Source organism: Neomonachus schauinslandi, chromosome 2 (assembly GCF_002201575.2).
Source record: "Neomonachus schauinslandi chromosome 2, ASM220157v2, whole genome shotgun sequence".
NCBI classification, from domain to species: Eukaryota; Metazoa; Chordata; class Mammalia; order Carnivora; family Phocidae; genus Neomonachus; species Neomonachus schauinslandi.
The window spans coordinates 76,258,568-76,274,426 of NC_058404.1; the positions used below are offsets into that span (position 1 = coordinate 76,258,568).

General features: G+C 36.4%; 1 protein-coding gene across 4 annotated transcripts in view; it reads left to right on the forward strand.

Moving 5' to 3' along the window:
• The window catches only part of LRBA (LPS responsive beige-like anchor protein), a 762,450-nt gene that overhangs the window by 234,506 nt on the left and 512,085 nt on the right, over window positions 1-15,859 (forward strand). For all 4 annotated transcript variants that reach the window (XM_044912877.1, XM_044912874.1, XM_044912875.1 and 1 more), the window contains exons 31-33: window positions 5,367-5,445; window positions 7,134-7,267; window positions 15,496-15,557. In XM_044912877.1, the coding sequence (XP_044768812.1) occupies window positions 5,367-5,445; window positions 7,134-7,267; window positions 15,496-15,557 (275 nt within the window). The remainder of the gene's footprint in view (window positions 1-5,366; window positions 5,446-7,133; window positions 7,268-15,495; window positions 15,558-15,859) is intronic.

The window sequence follows — 15,859 nt, forward strand, 5'->3', positions numbered from 1 at the left end:
TTTAGGCTTTATTTGTTGCTCTTTCTCCAGCTCCTTTAGGCGTAGGGTTAGGTTGTGTCTTTGAGACCTTTCTTGTTTCTTGAGAAAGGCTTGTATTGCTATATACTTTTCTCTTAGGATTGCCTTTGGTGCATCTCAAAGATTTTGAACAGTTGTGTTTTCATTTTCATTGGTTTCCATGAATTTTTTTAATTCTTATTTAATTTCCTGGTTGACCCATTCATTCTTTTTTTTTTTAAAGATTTTATTTATTTATTTGAGAGAGAGAGAATGAGAGAGAGCACATGAGAGTGGGGAGGGTCAGAGGGAGAAGCAGACTCCCTGCCGAGCAGGGAGCCCGATGCGGGACTCGATCCCGGGACTCCAGGATCATGACCTGAGCCGAAGGCAGTCGCTTAACCAACTGAGCCACCCAGGCGCCCCCCATTCATTCTTTAGTAGGATGCTCTTTAGCCTCCATGTGTTTGAGTTCCTTCTGACTTTCCTCTTGTGATTGAGTTCTAGTTTCAAAGCATTGTGGTCTGAAAATATGCAAGGAATGATCCCAATCTTTTGGTATCGTTTGTGACCTCATTTGTGACCTAGGTTGTGATCTCTTCTGGAGAATGTTCCATGGGCACTTTGCTTTGGGATGGAGTGTTCTGAATAGATCTGTGAAGTCCATTTGGTCCAGTGTGTCATTTAAAGTCTATTTCCTTGTTGATCTTTTGCTTGATGATCTGTCCATTTCAGTGAGGGGGTGTTAAAGTCCTCCACTATTAATTGTATTGTTGTCGATGTGTGTCTTTGCTTTTTTATTAATTGGCTTATATAATTGGCTGCTCCCATGTTAGGGGCATACATATTTACAACTGTTAGATCTTCTTGTCGGATAGACCCTTTTAAGTAGATTATAGTGTCCTTCCTCATCTCTTATGACAGTCTTTGGTTTAAAATCTAATTTGTCTGATATAAGGATTGCCATCCCAGCTTTCTTTTGGTGTCCATTAGCATGGTAAATGGTTTCCCCCCCCCTCACTTTCAATCTGGGGGTGTCTTTGGGCCTAAAATGAGTCTCTTGCAGACAGCATATCGATGGGTCTTCTTTTTTAATCCAATCTGATATGCTGTGTCTTTTGATTGGGGCATTTAGCCCATTTCCATTCAGGGTAATTATTGAAAGATATGAATTTAGTGCCTTTGTATTGCCTGTGAGTTGACTGTTACTGTATATTGTCTCTGTTCCTTTCTGGTCTATGTTGCTTTTAGGCTCTCTCTTTGCTTAGAGGACCCCTTTCAATATTTCTTGTAGGGCTGGTTTTGTGTTTGCAAATTCCTTTAGTCTTTGTTTGTCCTGGAAGCTTTTTTTTTTAAAGATTTTATTCATTTATCTAACAGAGAGAGACAGCGAGAGAGGGAACACAAGCAGGGGGAGTGGGAGAGGGAGAAGCAGACTCCCCACTGAGCAGGGAGCCCGATGCGGTACTTGATCCCAGGACCCCGGGATCATGATCTGAGCCGAAGGCAGACGCTTAACGACTGAGCCACCCAGGTGCCCTCTCCTGGAAGCTTTTTATCTCTCCTTCTATTTTCAGTGACAGCCTAGGTGGATATATATTCTTGGCTGCATACTTTTCTCATTTATTGCTCTGAATATATCCTGCCAGTCGTTTCTGGCCTGCCAGGTCTCTGTGGATAGGTCTGTTGCCAGTCTAATTTTTCTATCATTGTAGGTTACAGATCTCTTCTCCCGAGGTACTTTCAGGATTTTCTCTTTGTCTCTGAGACTCGAAGTTTTACTGTTAGATGTCAGGGTGTTGACTTATTTTTATTGATTTTGAGGGAGGTTTTCTGTTCCTCCTGGATTTTGATGCCTGTTTCTTTCCCCAAAATTAGGGAAGTTCTCTGCCATAATTTGCTCCAATATACCTTCTGCCCCTCTCTCTCTTTCTTTTTCTTCTAGTATCCTAATTATTTTAATATTGTTTTGTCTTATGGTATCACTTATCTCTCGAATTCTGCCCTCTGATCCAGTAGTTGATTATCTCTCTTTTTCTCATCTTCTTTATTTTCCATCATTTGGTCTTCTATATCACTAATTCTCTCTTCTGCCCCATTTATCCTAGCAGTTAGAGCCTCCATTTTTGATTGCACCTCATTAATAGCCTTTTTGATTTCGACTTGATAAGATTTTAGTTCTTTTATTTCTCCAGAAAGGGTTTCTTTAATATCTCCATGCTCTTTTCAAGCCCAGCTAGTATCTTTAAAATCGTCATTCTGACAACTTACTAAATTCCATGTTGATTAAGTCCCTTGCAGTTGGTACTGCCTCTTGTTCTTTCTTTTGAGGTGATTTTTTCTGTCTTGTCATTTTGTCCAAAGGAGAATAGATGAATTAGAGAACAAAATGCTAACAGGGCAACAAAGACCCCAGAAAAATACACACTAACCTAATCAGAAGAGACCTGAAACCGGCGGAAAAGAAAGGGAAAGAAAGAAAAAAAAAAGAAAAAGAAAAAGATAAAGCAACCAAAAAAGAGAATATGATCAAATATGATCAGGCTGGTGCAGAGATCAGTGCCACACACTAGATTTTGGGCATATTTTGGTCTGTTAGAAGAAAGTGCCTCCCAAAATTTTAAAGAAAGAAAAGCTTTTATATGTAGAAAAATAAAGGTAAATACGAGGAATAGATGGAATATGACTGTAAAGAAGAAAATTATAAAAGATTTTATAAAAGGAATTGATAAGATTAGAAGTTGGTTGAATAATGAAGAGGATTTAAAAAAAAAAAAAAAAGAATATGATCAGGCAGGAGACCAGAACAAAGCCATACACTAGAGATTTAGGGTATATTTTGGTATGTTAGAAGAAAGTGTATCCCAAAATTTTAAAGAGAGAACAACATATATATATATATAATATACATATATATAATATATATCTTATATATAATATAATATACATATAATATATATAAAATAAGCTTAACTACTATGAAGGGATAGAATATGACTTTAGAAATGAAAAATAAAAAAGATTTTTAAAAAGGGGATCGATAAGATGTTGGTTAAAGAAGGGAAAAAGAAAAATTAAAAAAAAAAATTTAAAAAATTAACTTTGAAAGACTAAGGAATCATGGTAAAAAAGCCATGAATTCTATGTGCAGTATTCCCCTAGTGCTGGAGTTCTGCCATTCTCACTGATTGGTAAACTTGGTCTTGACTGGCTGTTCTTGCTGATCTTCTGGGGGAAGGGCCTTTTGCCGTGGTTCCCAAATGTCTTTGCCAGAGGTGGAATTGCCTCGCCCTTGCCTGACTGGGCTAAGTAATCTTCTCGGGTTTGCTCTCAGGAGCTTTTGTTCCCTGCAAGCTTTCCGTACAGCTTTGGAGGACGAGAGTGAAAATGGCGGCCTCCCAGTCTGCACCCGGGAGGAGCCGAGAACTCGGGGCCCTACTCCTCAGTGCGCCCCCAGGGAAAAGCAGTCACTCCCGTCTCCCCAGTCTCTGGCCGCACTCCGCTCTCACCCGGCCTGTGACCCAGCGTTTCTTTCTCTGGGTCACTACCCCGTGTGGAGTCTCCAAACCCAGCAGATCCCTGCGGTGCTTGCCGCACCGCTTCTCCTGGGGGGAAGGGGAGTCTCCCCGATCTGTCGCTTGCTGGGTCCGTGCTGGAGGAGCAGTGGCCTGACTGTGCTGCGGATCACGGTTTATGGCAACCCCGAGCTGAGAGCTCACTCCTTGGCTCCGTCTTCTGCAGCCGGCTTCCCCACTCCGATACCTGGGAGCTCTGCCACACTCAGGCACCCCCGGTCTTTCTGTGACCCTGAGGGTCCTGAGACCACACTGTCCAGCGAGGTTTCCACCCCCTGCTTAGCCACTGGAGCGACGTCCCTCAGCGGAGCCAACTTCTAAAAGTTCCGATTTTGGGCTCTGCGGCTCTGTCACTTGCTAGAAGCGGCCAACGGAGGCCCTCTCCCCTGCCATCTGTCTTCCCAAGTATTGCCTCGGATTCACTTCTCCGCACGTCCTACCTTCCAGAAAGTGGTCGCTTTTCTGTTCAGAGAGTTGCTGCTATTCTTTTCTTTGATCTCCTGTTGAGTTCGTAGGTGTTCAGAATGGTTTAATCCCTATCTAGCTGAATTCCTGGGACCAGACGAAATTTAGGTCTCCTACCCCTCCGCCATCTTGCTCCTCCCCTCCCTTTTCTTTCTTGAGCTTTTAGAACTCCTTAAGCCTCAGTAAATTATCCTACAAATTAGTCTTCTAGATTCACTCTTTCAAGACTTGTCATAATGTATGTTGTTTTTGTGCCTATCTGTTGTTTTACTCTTCCAGAGTTACTTTTCTGGTGATTATTTTTCTTTTGCTAAGTAAACAGTTATTTGTTGAAAACAAAGATGATAATTCTTGTATAGGATAAAAGAGTTTGAACATTTTGTAATATAAGAGGATGAATTGGCCATTCAACAAAATATACAAGAGTATTTAAGGGTATCTGGAAGTATTCATTGGAGAGTAAAATAAGATCACATGGTAGAAATTAATTTTATACAGTAGTTTGAACAGAGAGATGGACATAAAAAAGTAGGAAATAGAGAAGTATATTCCAGGTGGGAAGATTGACCTGTAAAATATGGGAGATGGGAATGATTAAGGGAATAATTTCAGCTTAAAATTAACATAAATTGAGGACCTTCTTTTGTCAACTTCTCTAGGCTTAGAGAGAGATGAATGAAAAAGATGAGGTCTAGTAGATGAGTATAGTAGGAAGAAGGATATTTAAAAAATCAATTGAAATACAGTGTGACAAATAAACCAACAGGTAATGTTCTAATTACATTGAGGATACAAATGAGGAAGTATAACTTCTATTTGAATCATTTAAGAAAGGTTTCTCAGGTATTTACTGGGTTATGTTTGTTAGGCTAGACTTAGAAGCAGTCAGGCTATAGCGTAAGTGACCGAATAAGGTCAGTTTTTATGGAAGTGGAGGTTTATGTGCTTGAGGCTAAATTTGGAATTAGCTGTTTATGCTTTTTGCTTCAATTTTAAAAAGTTTCTATTTGTAAATCTCTGTCGCCACTTGTTGGATAGAAGCATTCATGACTCCAATTTAGGGAGACAGAATTTAGTTTTCTGTATCCACTGCAGCTGATGGATCATAGGTTATTTGGTGTAAAAATCAAACTTGGTGTAATAATCAAACATGTTAAATGATTAAAGAAAGACCTCCTTAATTGATAGATTTTAATGTTATCCAAATTATAATGGACATTTAAAAATGCATTGTAATGTTTTTTGTTGACATGGTATAAAGATAGCTTCTGTGTTTGAACCTTTATCTAAAAACAGAAAATTCCTGTAAATGGTTATTTTCTTTTATAGGTGGTAGATCATCTAATGCAAAATTGCCCTCGGTGCCAACAGTTGGCTCAGTTCCACAAGACCAAGTTTCAAATATGAGGTATTAAAGCTATTAACTTGGATATTTGTGATTTATTCCTTTTGATGACTCTTTAAACTGTCTAGCTTTTTTTCTTCTTTTTTTTAACTTTCTTTTGTCTATTTCTTTTTTTAAAAACATAAGTGACATTTAGAGGCTTGACTATTTTAGAAGTTCCTTTTTAAAGATTATGAGATGTAAAAGGTTTATGAGAAGTGGCTATTGTGATTAGTAAGTGCTGCATGCAAAACAAATATTTAATTACACAAGTAGTAACTTATGACTTAGGTTTCATATGATTATAAACTGGAAATTTAGAATTCATTGTTCGTTTTCTACAAAAATGCTGAAATAAGTTAAAGGCAGTCAACCAAAGCCACAGTGAAACTGAATAGTAGGTAGATTTTTACTGTCATTAACCTTTTTAAATTGGGAATATGCATTTCAAATTCTAAGTTGGAATGCTGTGAATATTTTCTACCACTAAAGCCTTCGTGGTCAGAGTTCTTGATCCTCCTTCCACAACTGGAAAATCCATAGCACTCTACAAATATAGACACTAGAGTGCTGTAAGTGTAATCTTGTAGTTGTGATACTATCCAGAGGTGAATCTCTATAAGTAGAGAGGAATAGAATTAAGGGTAGTATCTAGGACGAGATGCTATTTGGCAGAAGAAATTTCCATCAGCTTAACAGTTGACGGTTTCAGTAGCAACTCTTGTTGGTATTATGAAGTACTCCTTATGTGAATAAATAGGTAAGTAGTGGCTGTTTGTATATATGTTTCATTTATAAGTTAGGAACTAAAGCTGTGGATACCTCTGAATTTCCTGAAATGCGGGAGCTTGTTTATTTTAACTCATTAAATATATATTTTTGTGTGTTTGTATATGTGTTTATGTGTGTATACATACATGTATGAGTATATGTGCATATAGTCACAAAGACGTATTAATATGTAAATTGAGATCATTATAAATGTGCCAGTAAAGTATACTAATTTCAAATGAAAAGTTGTTCAGATTGCTTTAGAAAAAAATTCTTAGAGATAAAGATGTCAATGAAAAAAGAATATAAACTAATTCAGTTTATAAATATTTATGGAGTCTATGGTGTATGCTGCAGCTGAGAACTTAGAAATGAAAACATAATTCTTGAACTGAAGGTGTTGATGGTTTATTAATAGACAAATTTTTTTCTCTTAAAGACTTTATTTGAGAGAGAGTGTGTGTACGAGTCGGGGGAGGGGCAGAGGGAGAGGGAGAAGCAGAGTCCTCTTAAAGCAAGGAGCCCAATGCAGGGCTCTATCCCAGGACCCTGAGATCATGCATGACCTGAGCTGAAGGCTGATGCTTAAACCCACTGAGCCACTCAGGTGCCCCATGAATAGACAAATTTGATAAGGATTTGGTAGAGTTTTTTTAGGTCATAATGGTGTTAAAATCAAGTGCTCTCAACTGACCCATTAAGATTTCCAATAAGAGCTGATGCTTAGAGCGGTTGTTTATCAGATTGTTTGTCAGGGCTGGGGGTGGTAGTATAGAACTTAATAATAAAGGGTATTCCAGCAGAAGGAATGATATGTATAGCAATAATGAGTCTTTATGTAATTTTTAACTTCTCATGAATTTTACATTTCTGTGGAAACTCATTTTAAAAACTAAAAATTGTAAATTCTAATAATAGTTCATATAGCATCTTTCCATTAGTATTACAGAGAAGCTTGAACATGCTTTGGAAAAGGCAGCTCCTCTTCTGCGAGAGATTTTTGTGGATTTTGCACCTTTTCTTTCTCGGACACTTCTGGGTAGTCATGGACAAGAACTGCTTATAGAAGGAACAAGTAAGTGATTTTTCTGTATGTCACTTTACATAAATATATATTTAAATTTATATTTAACTTTCAAAGTTAAATGGATAATATGAGATGCATGGAGTTTCATTGTTCAAGTATTTTCAGCCTTTGATAAGATTTCTTATGGAGTCTGTATTCTGAAAAATATGTCTCATCTAATATTCTAATCTGATTTGGATTTTTTAATCAGTGGTTTGGGTGAAGCAGAAAAGTATGTACTGAACCAAAGAACTACGACTTAGACTTCTTTTTTTAAAGCATTAAAACGAACTATGAGAATGGAGAGTTGGAAAAATTAGTGTTGTAGTAATTAGTGGGCATTTACCTGGGATTTTACTTGAACTTAAGGTCCATATAAACAATAGTGTATTGCCACATATTAGGAAATGAGGAATGTGTTATTAGTCTTTATTAGTAGAATTCTGTTTTATAAATGAGTAGAAGTAACAGTAGTACTCTATCCTATTTATACATAGATTCTTGGATCATTTATAGGTAGTATACTTTGAGATGGTGTCAAACTAGATAGCATGCAAAGTTGGTTGTTGAGTGGATTGGAAACCATTCTGTTTATGGAATGAATGAGAAGTATTTGGGTTTTTTTTTTTTTAATATGGGGCATTTGGCATGTAGTGAATATCTTCTAATATTAGAATGGGTGACACAGCGAAGTGCTATCTCTGACAGCAGATATCAGTTCAAAAGAGAATAGCTTTTCAAACAATTCTAGTTAAGAGCTTAATAGACTGACTTCAAAATACCAATCTTCATCCTTATAACTAGAATTAGTTAAGGATAAGCTAGAGGACTTTCATCAGTAATAATATAGGATTGATTTTTTTATTTAGAAGTGTTTGGACTAGAAGTTTGCTAAATCTGGCTTGTCTTTGTCCTTGGTTGATAGTTTACGATAAAACACTTTGATTCTCCTAAAGCTGAAAAATCATGGGAAAATGTAATTTTCTGACTCTGGTGTCTTAAAGTATCAATTTACAGCTTTAGTTATAAATTTTTGTTGAGTAAGATGATCTCTTGAGGAATTTCTTAAAACTTGTAAGAAACCACCTTTTTTTTTTTCTTTTAAAGATTTTACTCATTTATTTGACAGAGAGAGAGACAGTGGGAGAGGGAACAAAAGCAGGGGGAGTGGGAGAGGGAGAAGCATGTTTCCCGCGAAGCAGGGAGCCCGATGCGGGGCTCGATCCCAGGACCCTGCGATCATGACCCGAGCCGAAGGCAGACGCTTGACAGCTGAGCCACTCAGGCGCCCCAAAAAACCACTCTTTTTGTACAAATAAGAATATGGAAATGCAAGGTAGAGGTAGTTTAATAGTTTAAGATACTCTTTTATCTTAGCATTAATTGAGGGATATTAACACTTTGTAAGAATAAGCTTTAGCTGAAAGAGGAATTTCATTAACATCTGTGCTATACATGTATATGGATTTGGTGATGAGTGATCTCATTTCCACAGGGGGGAAAAAGTAGCATTGAATTTATTTGAAAAAGTTCAGGTTTTAGAAATATTTAATTAATTTGGGGTAGAAATTTACTTTATCTGCTGAAGGGTATAATTTATTCAGCCATTCATGGACTATTTGATCTAATGAAGTAATAAAATTTGAAAGATAATTAATTGAAAAATTGAAGGACTAATTTATACTTCACATGTTAAATGTTTATTTTTTAAAGTGGTGTGACGACTTATGAGCTATATTTCATTATTGTAAAATGAATTATTAATTACAGCTTTTTGGTGTAGCAAGACATTGTTGCTTTTTAGTTGGTCTTTGAATTTTATAATAGATCCAACAAGATACTCAGAAGTACTAAACTTGCCAATTCTAGATCTCTGAACAAAATTTAATTTAGAATCAGTTTCTTAGTAAGTTCTGCTAAACTGATAACAAGGAATATGATGCACTCTTGCTTACCTATAAACCTGAGCAGTACCTACTCATTGGACTGTGTTCATAACGTTGGCAAAAGAAATCTAGAAGTTTTATGCATCTTATGTGTGTATTTTAAGTTGTGAGAAATGTTTTGGGTGGTGGTTTTTGTGCATTGTAAAAAAGTTTGAGTAGAAGTGTTAGCAGCATGGTACTGTACAAAAAGCACTAGTCTCAAAGACAGGAGACCTTGGTTTTAATCCTGCCTTTGTCAATCACTAGTTGTATGACCAGACACTTGAGAAGTTTATTACTTCTACATTTTTTTAAATTTTAACTTTTTTTATTATGTTCAGTTAACCACTGTATAGTACTATAGTACTATAGTAGTGTTCAATGATTCATTAGTTGTGTATAACACCCAGTGCTCATCACAACACGTGCCCTCCTTAATGCCCATCACCCGGTTACCCTGTCCCCCCACCCCCCTCCCCTCTGAAATCTCAGTTTGTTTCCCTGGGTCCATAGTCTCTCATGGTTCATCTTAAATGATTTTTTTAATTTAAAATATTTTAAATGTTAAATATTTACGGAGTAGAAAATAAAATAACCATGAACTTAATACCAACTCCCAAACCATCTTTGTTTTGCTATAATTGTTATTATCTACCTCCCTTTATTTTGCTTTAGTACTTAAAACAGTTCTAGACATTATGTCGTTTTACCCTTAAATAATTAATAATCCATGTAAAAAGGTGGGGCGCCTGGGTGGCTCAGTTGGTTAAGCGACTGCCTTCAGCTCAGGTCATGATCCCAGGGTCCTGGGATCGAGTCCCGCATCGGGCTCCCTGCTCTGCGGGGAGCCTGCTTCTCCCTCTCCCACTCCCCCTGCTTGTGTTCCCTCTCTCGCTGTGTCTCTCTCTGTCAAATAAATAAATAAAATCTTTAAAAAAACAAACAAACAAAAAACAGTTCTAGACGTTATGTCGTTTTATCCTTAAATAATAATCCATGTAAAAAGGATATTTTCTTACACAATCATAACTGCGGTGATTACACCTAATATTGATAATAATTCTATGTCATATAATACTCAGTTCATATTCATCTTTATTTAGATGTCTTTTTATAAATCATTTTCTTCTAATTAATATACAAAATCAATTTACTGCATTTGGTTATACTATTAATATCAAATAGTTTCTCTGTTTTTTTCCCTCTCTTTTCATGCTATTGGCTTGTTGAAGAAATCTGGTTGGTTGTTCTGTAGAATGTTACATATTTTGGCACTCTGTGGCCATTGTTTCCTGATGGTTTTAATGGTTTCTCTCTCCCATATATTTTCTGATGGCTTGCGATTAGATTTAAAAGTTTAGTTAGAGGTAACCTTCCTATTACATCTTGCCTAGAACCATATATTTTCTGATTGTCTTAACTTTAGTGATATTAACCCTCTTTTTCAACCTTTTGTAAGGATTGATATTTTATGACTTTTTTTTTAAGATTTTATTTATTTATTTGAGAGAGAGCGAGAGAGCACAAGCAAGGAGAGGGGCAGAGAGAGGGGGAGAAACAAACTCTCTGCTAAGCAGGGAGCCCGACTTGGGGCTTGATCTCAGGATCCTGAGATCATGACCTGAGCCGAAGGTAGCCACTTAACTGACCAAGCCACCCAGGTGCCCCTAATTTTGTTTTTTTAAAGAGGTCTTTCAAAAACAGAAAATTACTTAAAAAATAAAATTTATTTTATTTTTTACCATACCATATGTAAGTTCATTGGACATGTTTTTATAAATCTAGGATTTATTATGGGGTCTTTGTGATCTTAATTTTCCTATACCTTAAAACATTTTACTATTTCGCCATTATTCATCAGTTATTCCTACTATAGTAAGGACTATAAAATAATGAGAAGACAAGAATACTGGAATTACCCCTAGAAAATAAATCCTCACTTTTGGCTCACCCTCTGTTTACTGCATTTCCCAAAGTACTGGATCATATTTTAAGAAGATAGAAATTTGTTTTCTCAGTGGGAACAAAAACTGGTATTTGGGGAGGGCAAAAATATTTTAGGTATCATATGCTTTCTGACCCTCCAATGAGCCAAAGTACATCTATATAGTATATCTTTAGTATTAAAATTTCATGGGAGTGCAATTAAGAAAAAAATGGTCTGAAATAGCTTCCTAGTGGGGAGCAATAATAAAAAAAAAAGATTGAGAAATACTGGTGTAATCGATGTAAAAGAAATTTGTGGACACCATTTTGTGGTCTTATTTTCAGCTTTCACTGAATTTAAGAATTCAGAATTGTTCATTTTCTGCCCTTAATGATAAGGTGAAAAAATTGATAGAAGAAGACATTTTATAATTATTAGACCATCTGAGGATGAATTTAAAAAGACTGAGCAGCACTCAGAAATTTTTATCAAACTCAAGAATTCATTAGTGCATAGTATATTTCTGTGGACAAAAAGGAAATTGGTTTTCTTAGTATGTCATTCAATAGAAAGGATTTCTTTGTACAAAATTTATGCAATGTTTTCTGACAAGCCATGGAACATCTTATTTTGCTAAAAAGGTGCGTGACAGTGTTCTTCCATGGTTTTGATAGTTCCACACCACAATTTACTTGGCACAGTTTCTAAGTGAATAAAAAAGGCAGGTGTATTACATGAAAATGATTGGCAGGAAAAGCTCATGTAGAAATGAAAAAAATCAGTGGATTGATCATTCTAAATGGTGTTTGAAAGTCTAAAGAAGAAAATATAATTCTGGATCAAAGAAGGTGGCGGTCTTCAACAAAGTTTTTGAATGATTCAGTTTTTCCAAAGTACTGCATTTGATGATGTAAGTTCAAGAAAAAGGACCAGAATTAATGATAAGCTGGAACCTATTAGAGGTTTATTTGAAATTTGGAATTAGTATTTACAAGGTGGATATCATGTTTATAGATTGGTGAGGAGTAGTTAGTTGTATTCAAAGGGCATTGCTCATATAGGATATATACAAATATCTTTACTTTTTTTTTTTTTTTAAAGATTTTATTTATTTTTGTGGGGGGTGGAGAGAGAGAGCGTGTGTGCATGAACGGGAGTAGGGAGGGGCAGAGAGAGAAGCAGACTCCCTGCTGAGCAGGGAGCCCTATGTGGGACTCGATCCCAGGACCCTGGGATCATGACCTGAGCTGAAGGCAGCCGCTTAACCACTGAGCCATGAAGGCACCCTATACAAATACCTTTAAACCCAGAAAAATACAGAATAAGAATTTGAGTTCATTTTGCTTAAATTATTATTAAAACTTCTAATAATGTTTGTAATCATCTCTTTTTATATAAACTAAGTTGACTTAAAATATGTATTTTTTAAAAGACTTCTTACATATGGCAAATGGTCATGACTGTTTTTCATGGTCTGCTTGAAAGTTTAGACAGATCAATGGGTTCAGATGTTATGTTGCCAGCTTAATATCTGGTAAGACATTTAATATTTCTGAATTTAGCAATAAGGAAAAGCATTGATAATGGAGGTGGGGTAAATAGTCTTGGGTGAAGAAATTATAGTCGTCTTTGGTTATGAAACTCCAGAAGAGTATAAAACTCTTGGCTTTGGTATCCTGAGTTTGTCTTTTTTGAAGAGATTAAAATTGCATATCTTTGAAAAACGAACCAAAAATAAAACCAAGCAAAATGAACCTTACCATTGTTCTGAGAGTCTTTTAGGGAAGTTGGATTAGGAGCCTACAGATATCTGAGGCTACAGTACCTTGTTCGCTTTCTGCTAACTGGAGCAATAATAGGATGTGTGTGTGTATAAACGAAAATACTTCTGCAGCAACTTAGAACTTCACTATTGTTTAAGGCCTTCCTTTGGATAATTCTTGGAGTCTGAAGACAGATTTATTGGTTTATAATTCATTTCTTCCTTTTTCATATGTCACCCAAGGGCGAGAGAGAGAGAGAGAAAGAAAGAGAGATGATTAAGTTGTGCAGCCTGATACCAAGTCCTTTCTTGGTGATATTTCTTATTTGTTGGGGCCCAAGGTTATATATTTTTGTTTACAGTATTAATGCCCTTTAGACAGGGAGCTTATTATTAGAGATCTAATGTAAGGTCTTTTTTGTCCTCTAAAGCCCTTTCTCTTTTAAAATTTAATATACCATCCGCCTTGGCCCTCCTCCCCATCCTTCACAAATCTACAAAACCCCATTCCAAAAAACACATAAATTGTTCTAATCAAACTATGAAATGTTACTTATTTTATCATCACTGAACACTCAACTCATTGATCATTGAGTTCTAACTTTGGGTAGCCCAAGGCCTTTTTTATCATTATTGGTCTTTTTCTGAGTGGATAAAAAAGGCTGAGCAAGATCAGAGCCTAAATGTTTTGCCATTAAAGGAAAGTTGGTAGGAATTCTGGTTTCTTTAGAATAGAGCAGTTAGGAATAATGGCCTACATGAAGAAAGATACGAGTTTACTTTTTGGAAGTTGAAGTATATGGAACTTCCTGGTTGTTTACGTTTTATGTAAAGTGACAAAGTTTCAGACCAGCAGAGGGCTACACCAGCAATGAGATGGACTATTGCTATGCCCTTCCTTTTGGCCTTGGTAGTAGCCTTCAGAGCTATGCCCATTTCAGCTCTATAGAAACCATAATTTAGTCTAAGTTAATGACCTGCTTTCTTAATGCAACATGTATATACTCTGTAGCTAATTTTCATGCTGGTGCTGACACTATTATCATCATTATTTCTTTTCTTTTTTTTTTTTTTTTTAAGATTTTTTATTTATTTATTTGACAGAGAGAGAGACATAGCGAGAGCAGGAACACAAGCAGGGGGAGTGGGAGAGGGAGAAGCAGGCTTCCCGCCGAGCAGGGAGCCCGATGTGGGACTCGATCCCAGGACCCTGGGATCATGACCTGAGCCGAAGGCAGACGCTTAACGACTGAGCCACCCAGGCGCCCTATCATCATTATTTCTATGTTATACATTTTTTCAGACATTGAGAAACATGGTTCTTTTCTCAAAAGTGAAGCGGGGGGAGCAACCTATTTAACGTGAATGCTATTTTTAAGGCTACAGAATGGCAGTGTGTGCCATCAGTAGGTATGAGGCCCCATGACTGAAAGAGATAAGGAAGGGGCGCCTGGGTGGCTCAGTCGGTTAAGCGACTGCCTTCAGCTCAGGTCATGATCCTGGAGTCCCGGGATCGAGTCCCGCATCGGGCTCCCTGCTCGGCGGGGAGCCTGCTTCTCCCTCTGACCCTCCCCCCTCTCATGAGCTCTCTCTCTCTCTCATTCTGTCTCAAATAAATAAATAAAATCTTTAAAAAAAAATAAAATAAAAGAGATAAGGAAAAAGAACTACAGAGCGAGAACATTAAAGAAAGATTAGGAAGGGATGGGATGCCTGCAAGAGCTTTCATGGGAATAAAGAAAGAAGATAATTGTGTAGCGCATATCAGGGGCCACCAGGAATTATTTTAGTTGTTACACCCTGGATTCTAAACTTGTGTTTGCTTAGAAAAATATAGAATGAAAAATTACAATTTTTCTGATTATTAGTAATGTAATTTAGTGCTTTTAATTATGGGCATTGCTTTTTTAACATACTGGTTATGACGTGTTCTTTGAATGAACTTTTATAGATTTTGTTGGTAACATTTAGGAAGTCTTTAGATATGTATTAATTGTTTAGAAGTTCCTTCCCGAGATATTTTTGGTGAACGCAAATGAAACAGAAGAGAAAATTTAAATGAATTTATTTATAAGAAATCAAGAATATATAACAGAACGCTTGCACTTCTGTTAAGGTTTAGTGTGAGGTCACAGGTCAAGGTACTAATAAGAGTGTTTGGGATGTCTGCTGCCATGAAACAAAATGGAAACTTGATTGATAGCTAGAGGGTTGAAGGGAGAGAGTGTGGTGGAGAAAACAAAGGTCAGGGAGCCATTTCCCTTCTCTGCATGTATAACAATCAACTCTCTCCAAAACAAAATGTAGATGATATTGATCAATACGGCATATGTTGTGCACATTTCTAAGTATTGTGAAATGTCATTATATATGGAGTTCTAATGTTTTGGTAGATTGAATACTGAAATGAAATAGTTTACAAATAAAGTTGCGGTAGTTTTGGTACCAAGTTTAAAGTAATTACGCAGTACCTTGTTTACTCATATGATCAAATGTGTGTGGGTTTGGTTCTTAGCAAGATATTAAATTTTGTTTTAAAAGCATTTGGATAAAGTTGTATAACAAATCCCTCATATTTGTTTTTTACTTTTGTAATTTTTCTTTTAAATTCTCTTTAAAATAGGTCTGGTTTGCATGAAGTCTAGTAGTTCGGTTGTGGAATTGGTTATGCTACTGTGTTCTCAGGTGAGTAACAGGAATAAATGTTGGATTAAAAGTAAATTCTTGCATGAATTTATTTTACAAGGAAGTTATAATTGTTTTAGTAGAAATTTTTGCTATAATAGAGTTTAAGTTTGCAGTTTTAAAATAATTTTATTTGTATTGCAAAAGGATTACTTCTTTGATACTAGCAGATAATTTTGTAGTGAGTGCTGAGAGGGAACAGAAGAATGAGAAACAGGTTTTTAGAATCACATTAAAAAATGTCTAGAGCAAATGATCTTGAGGTGGCTAAATTTCTTTGCTGCATATATTAAGGTTATAGA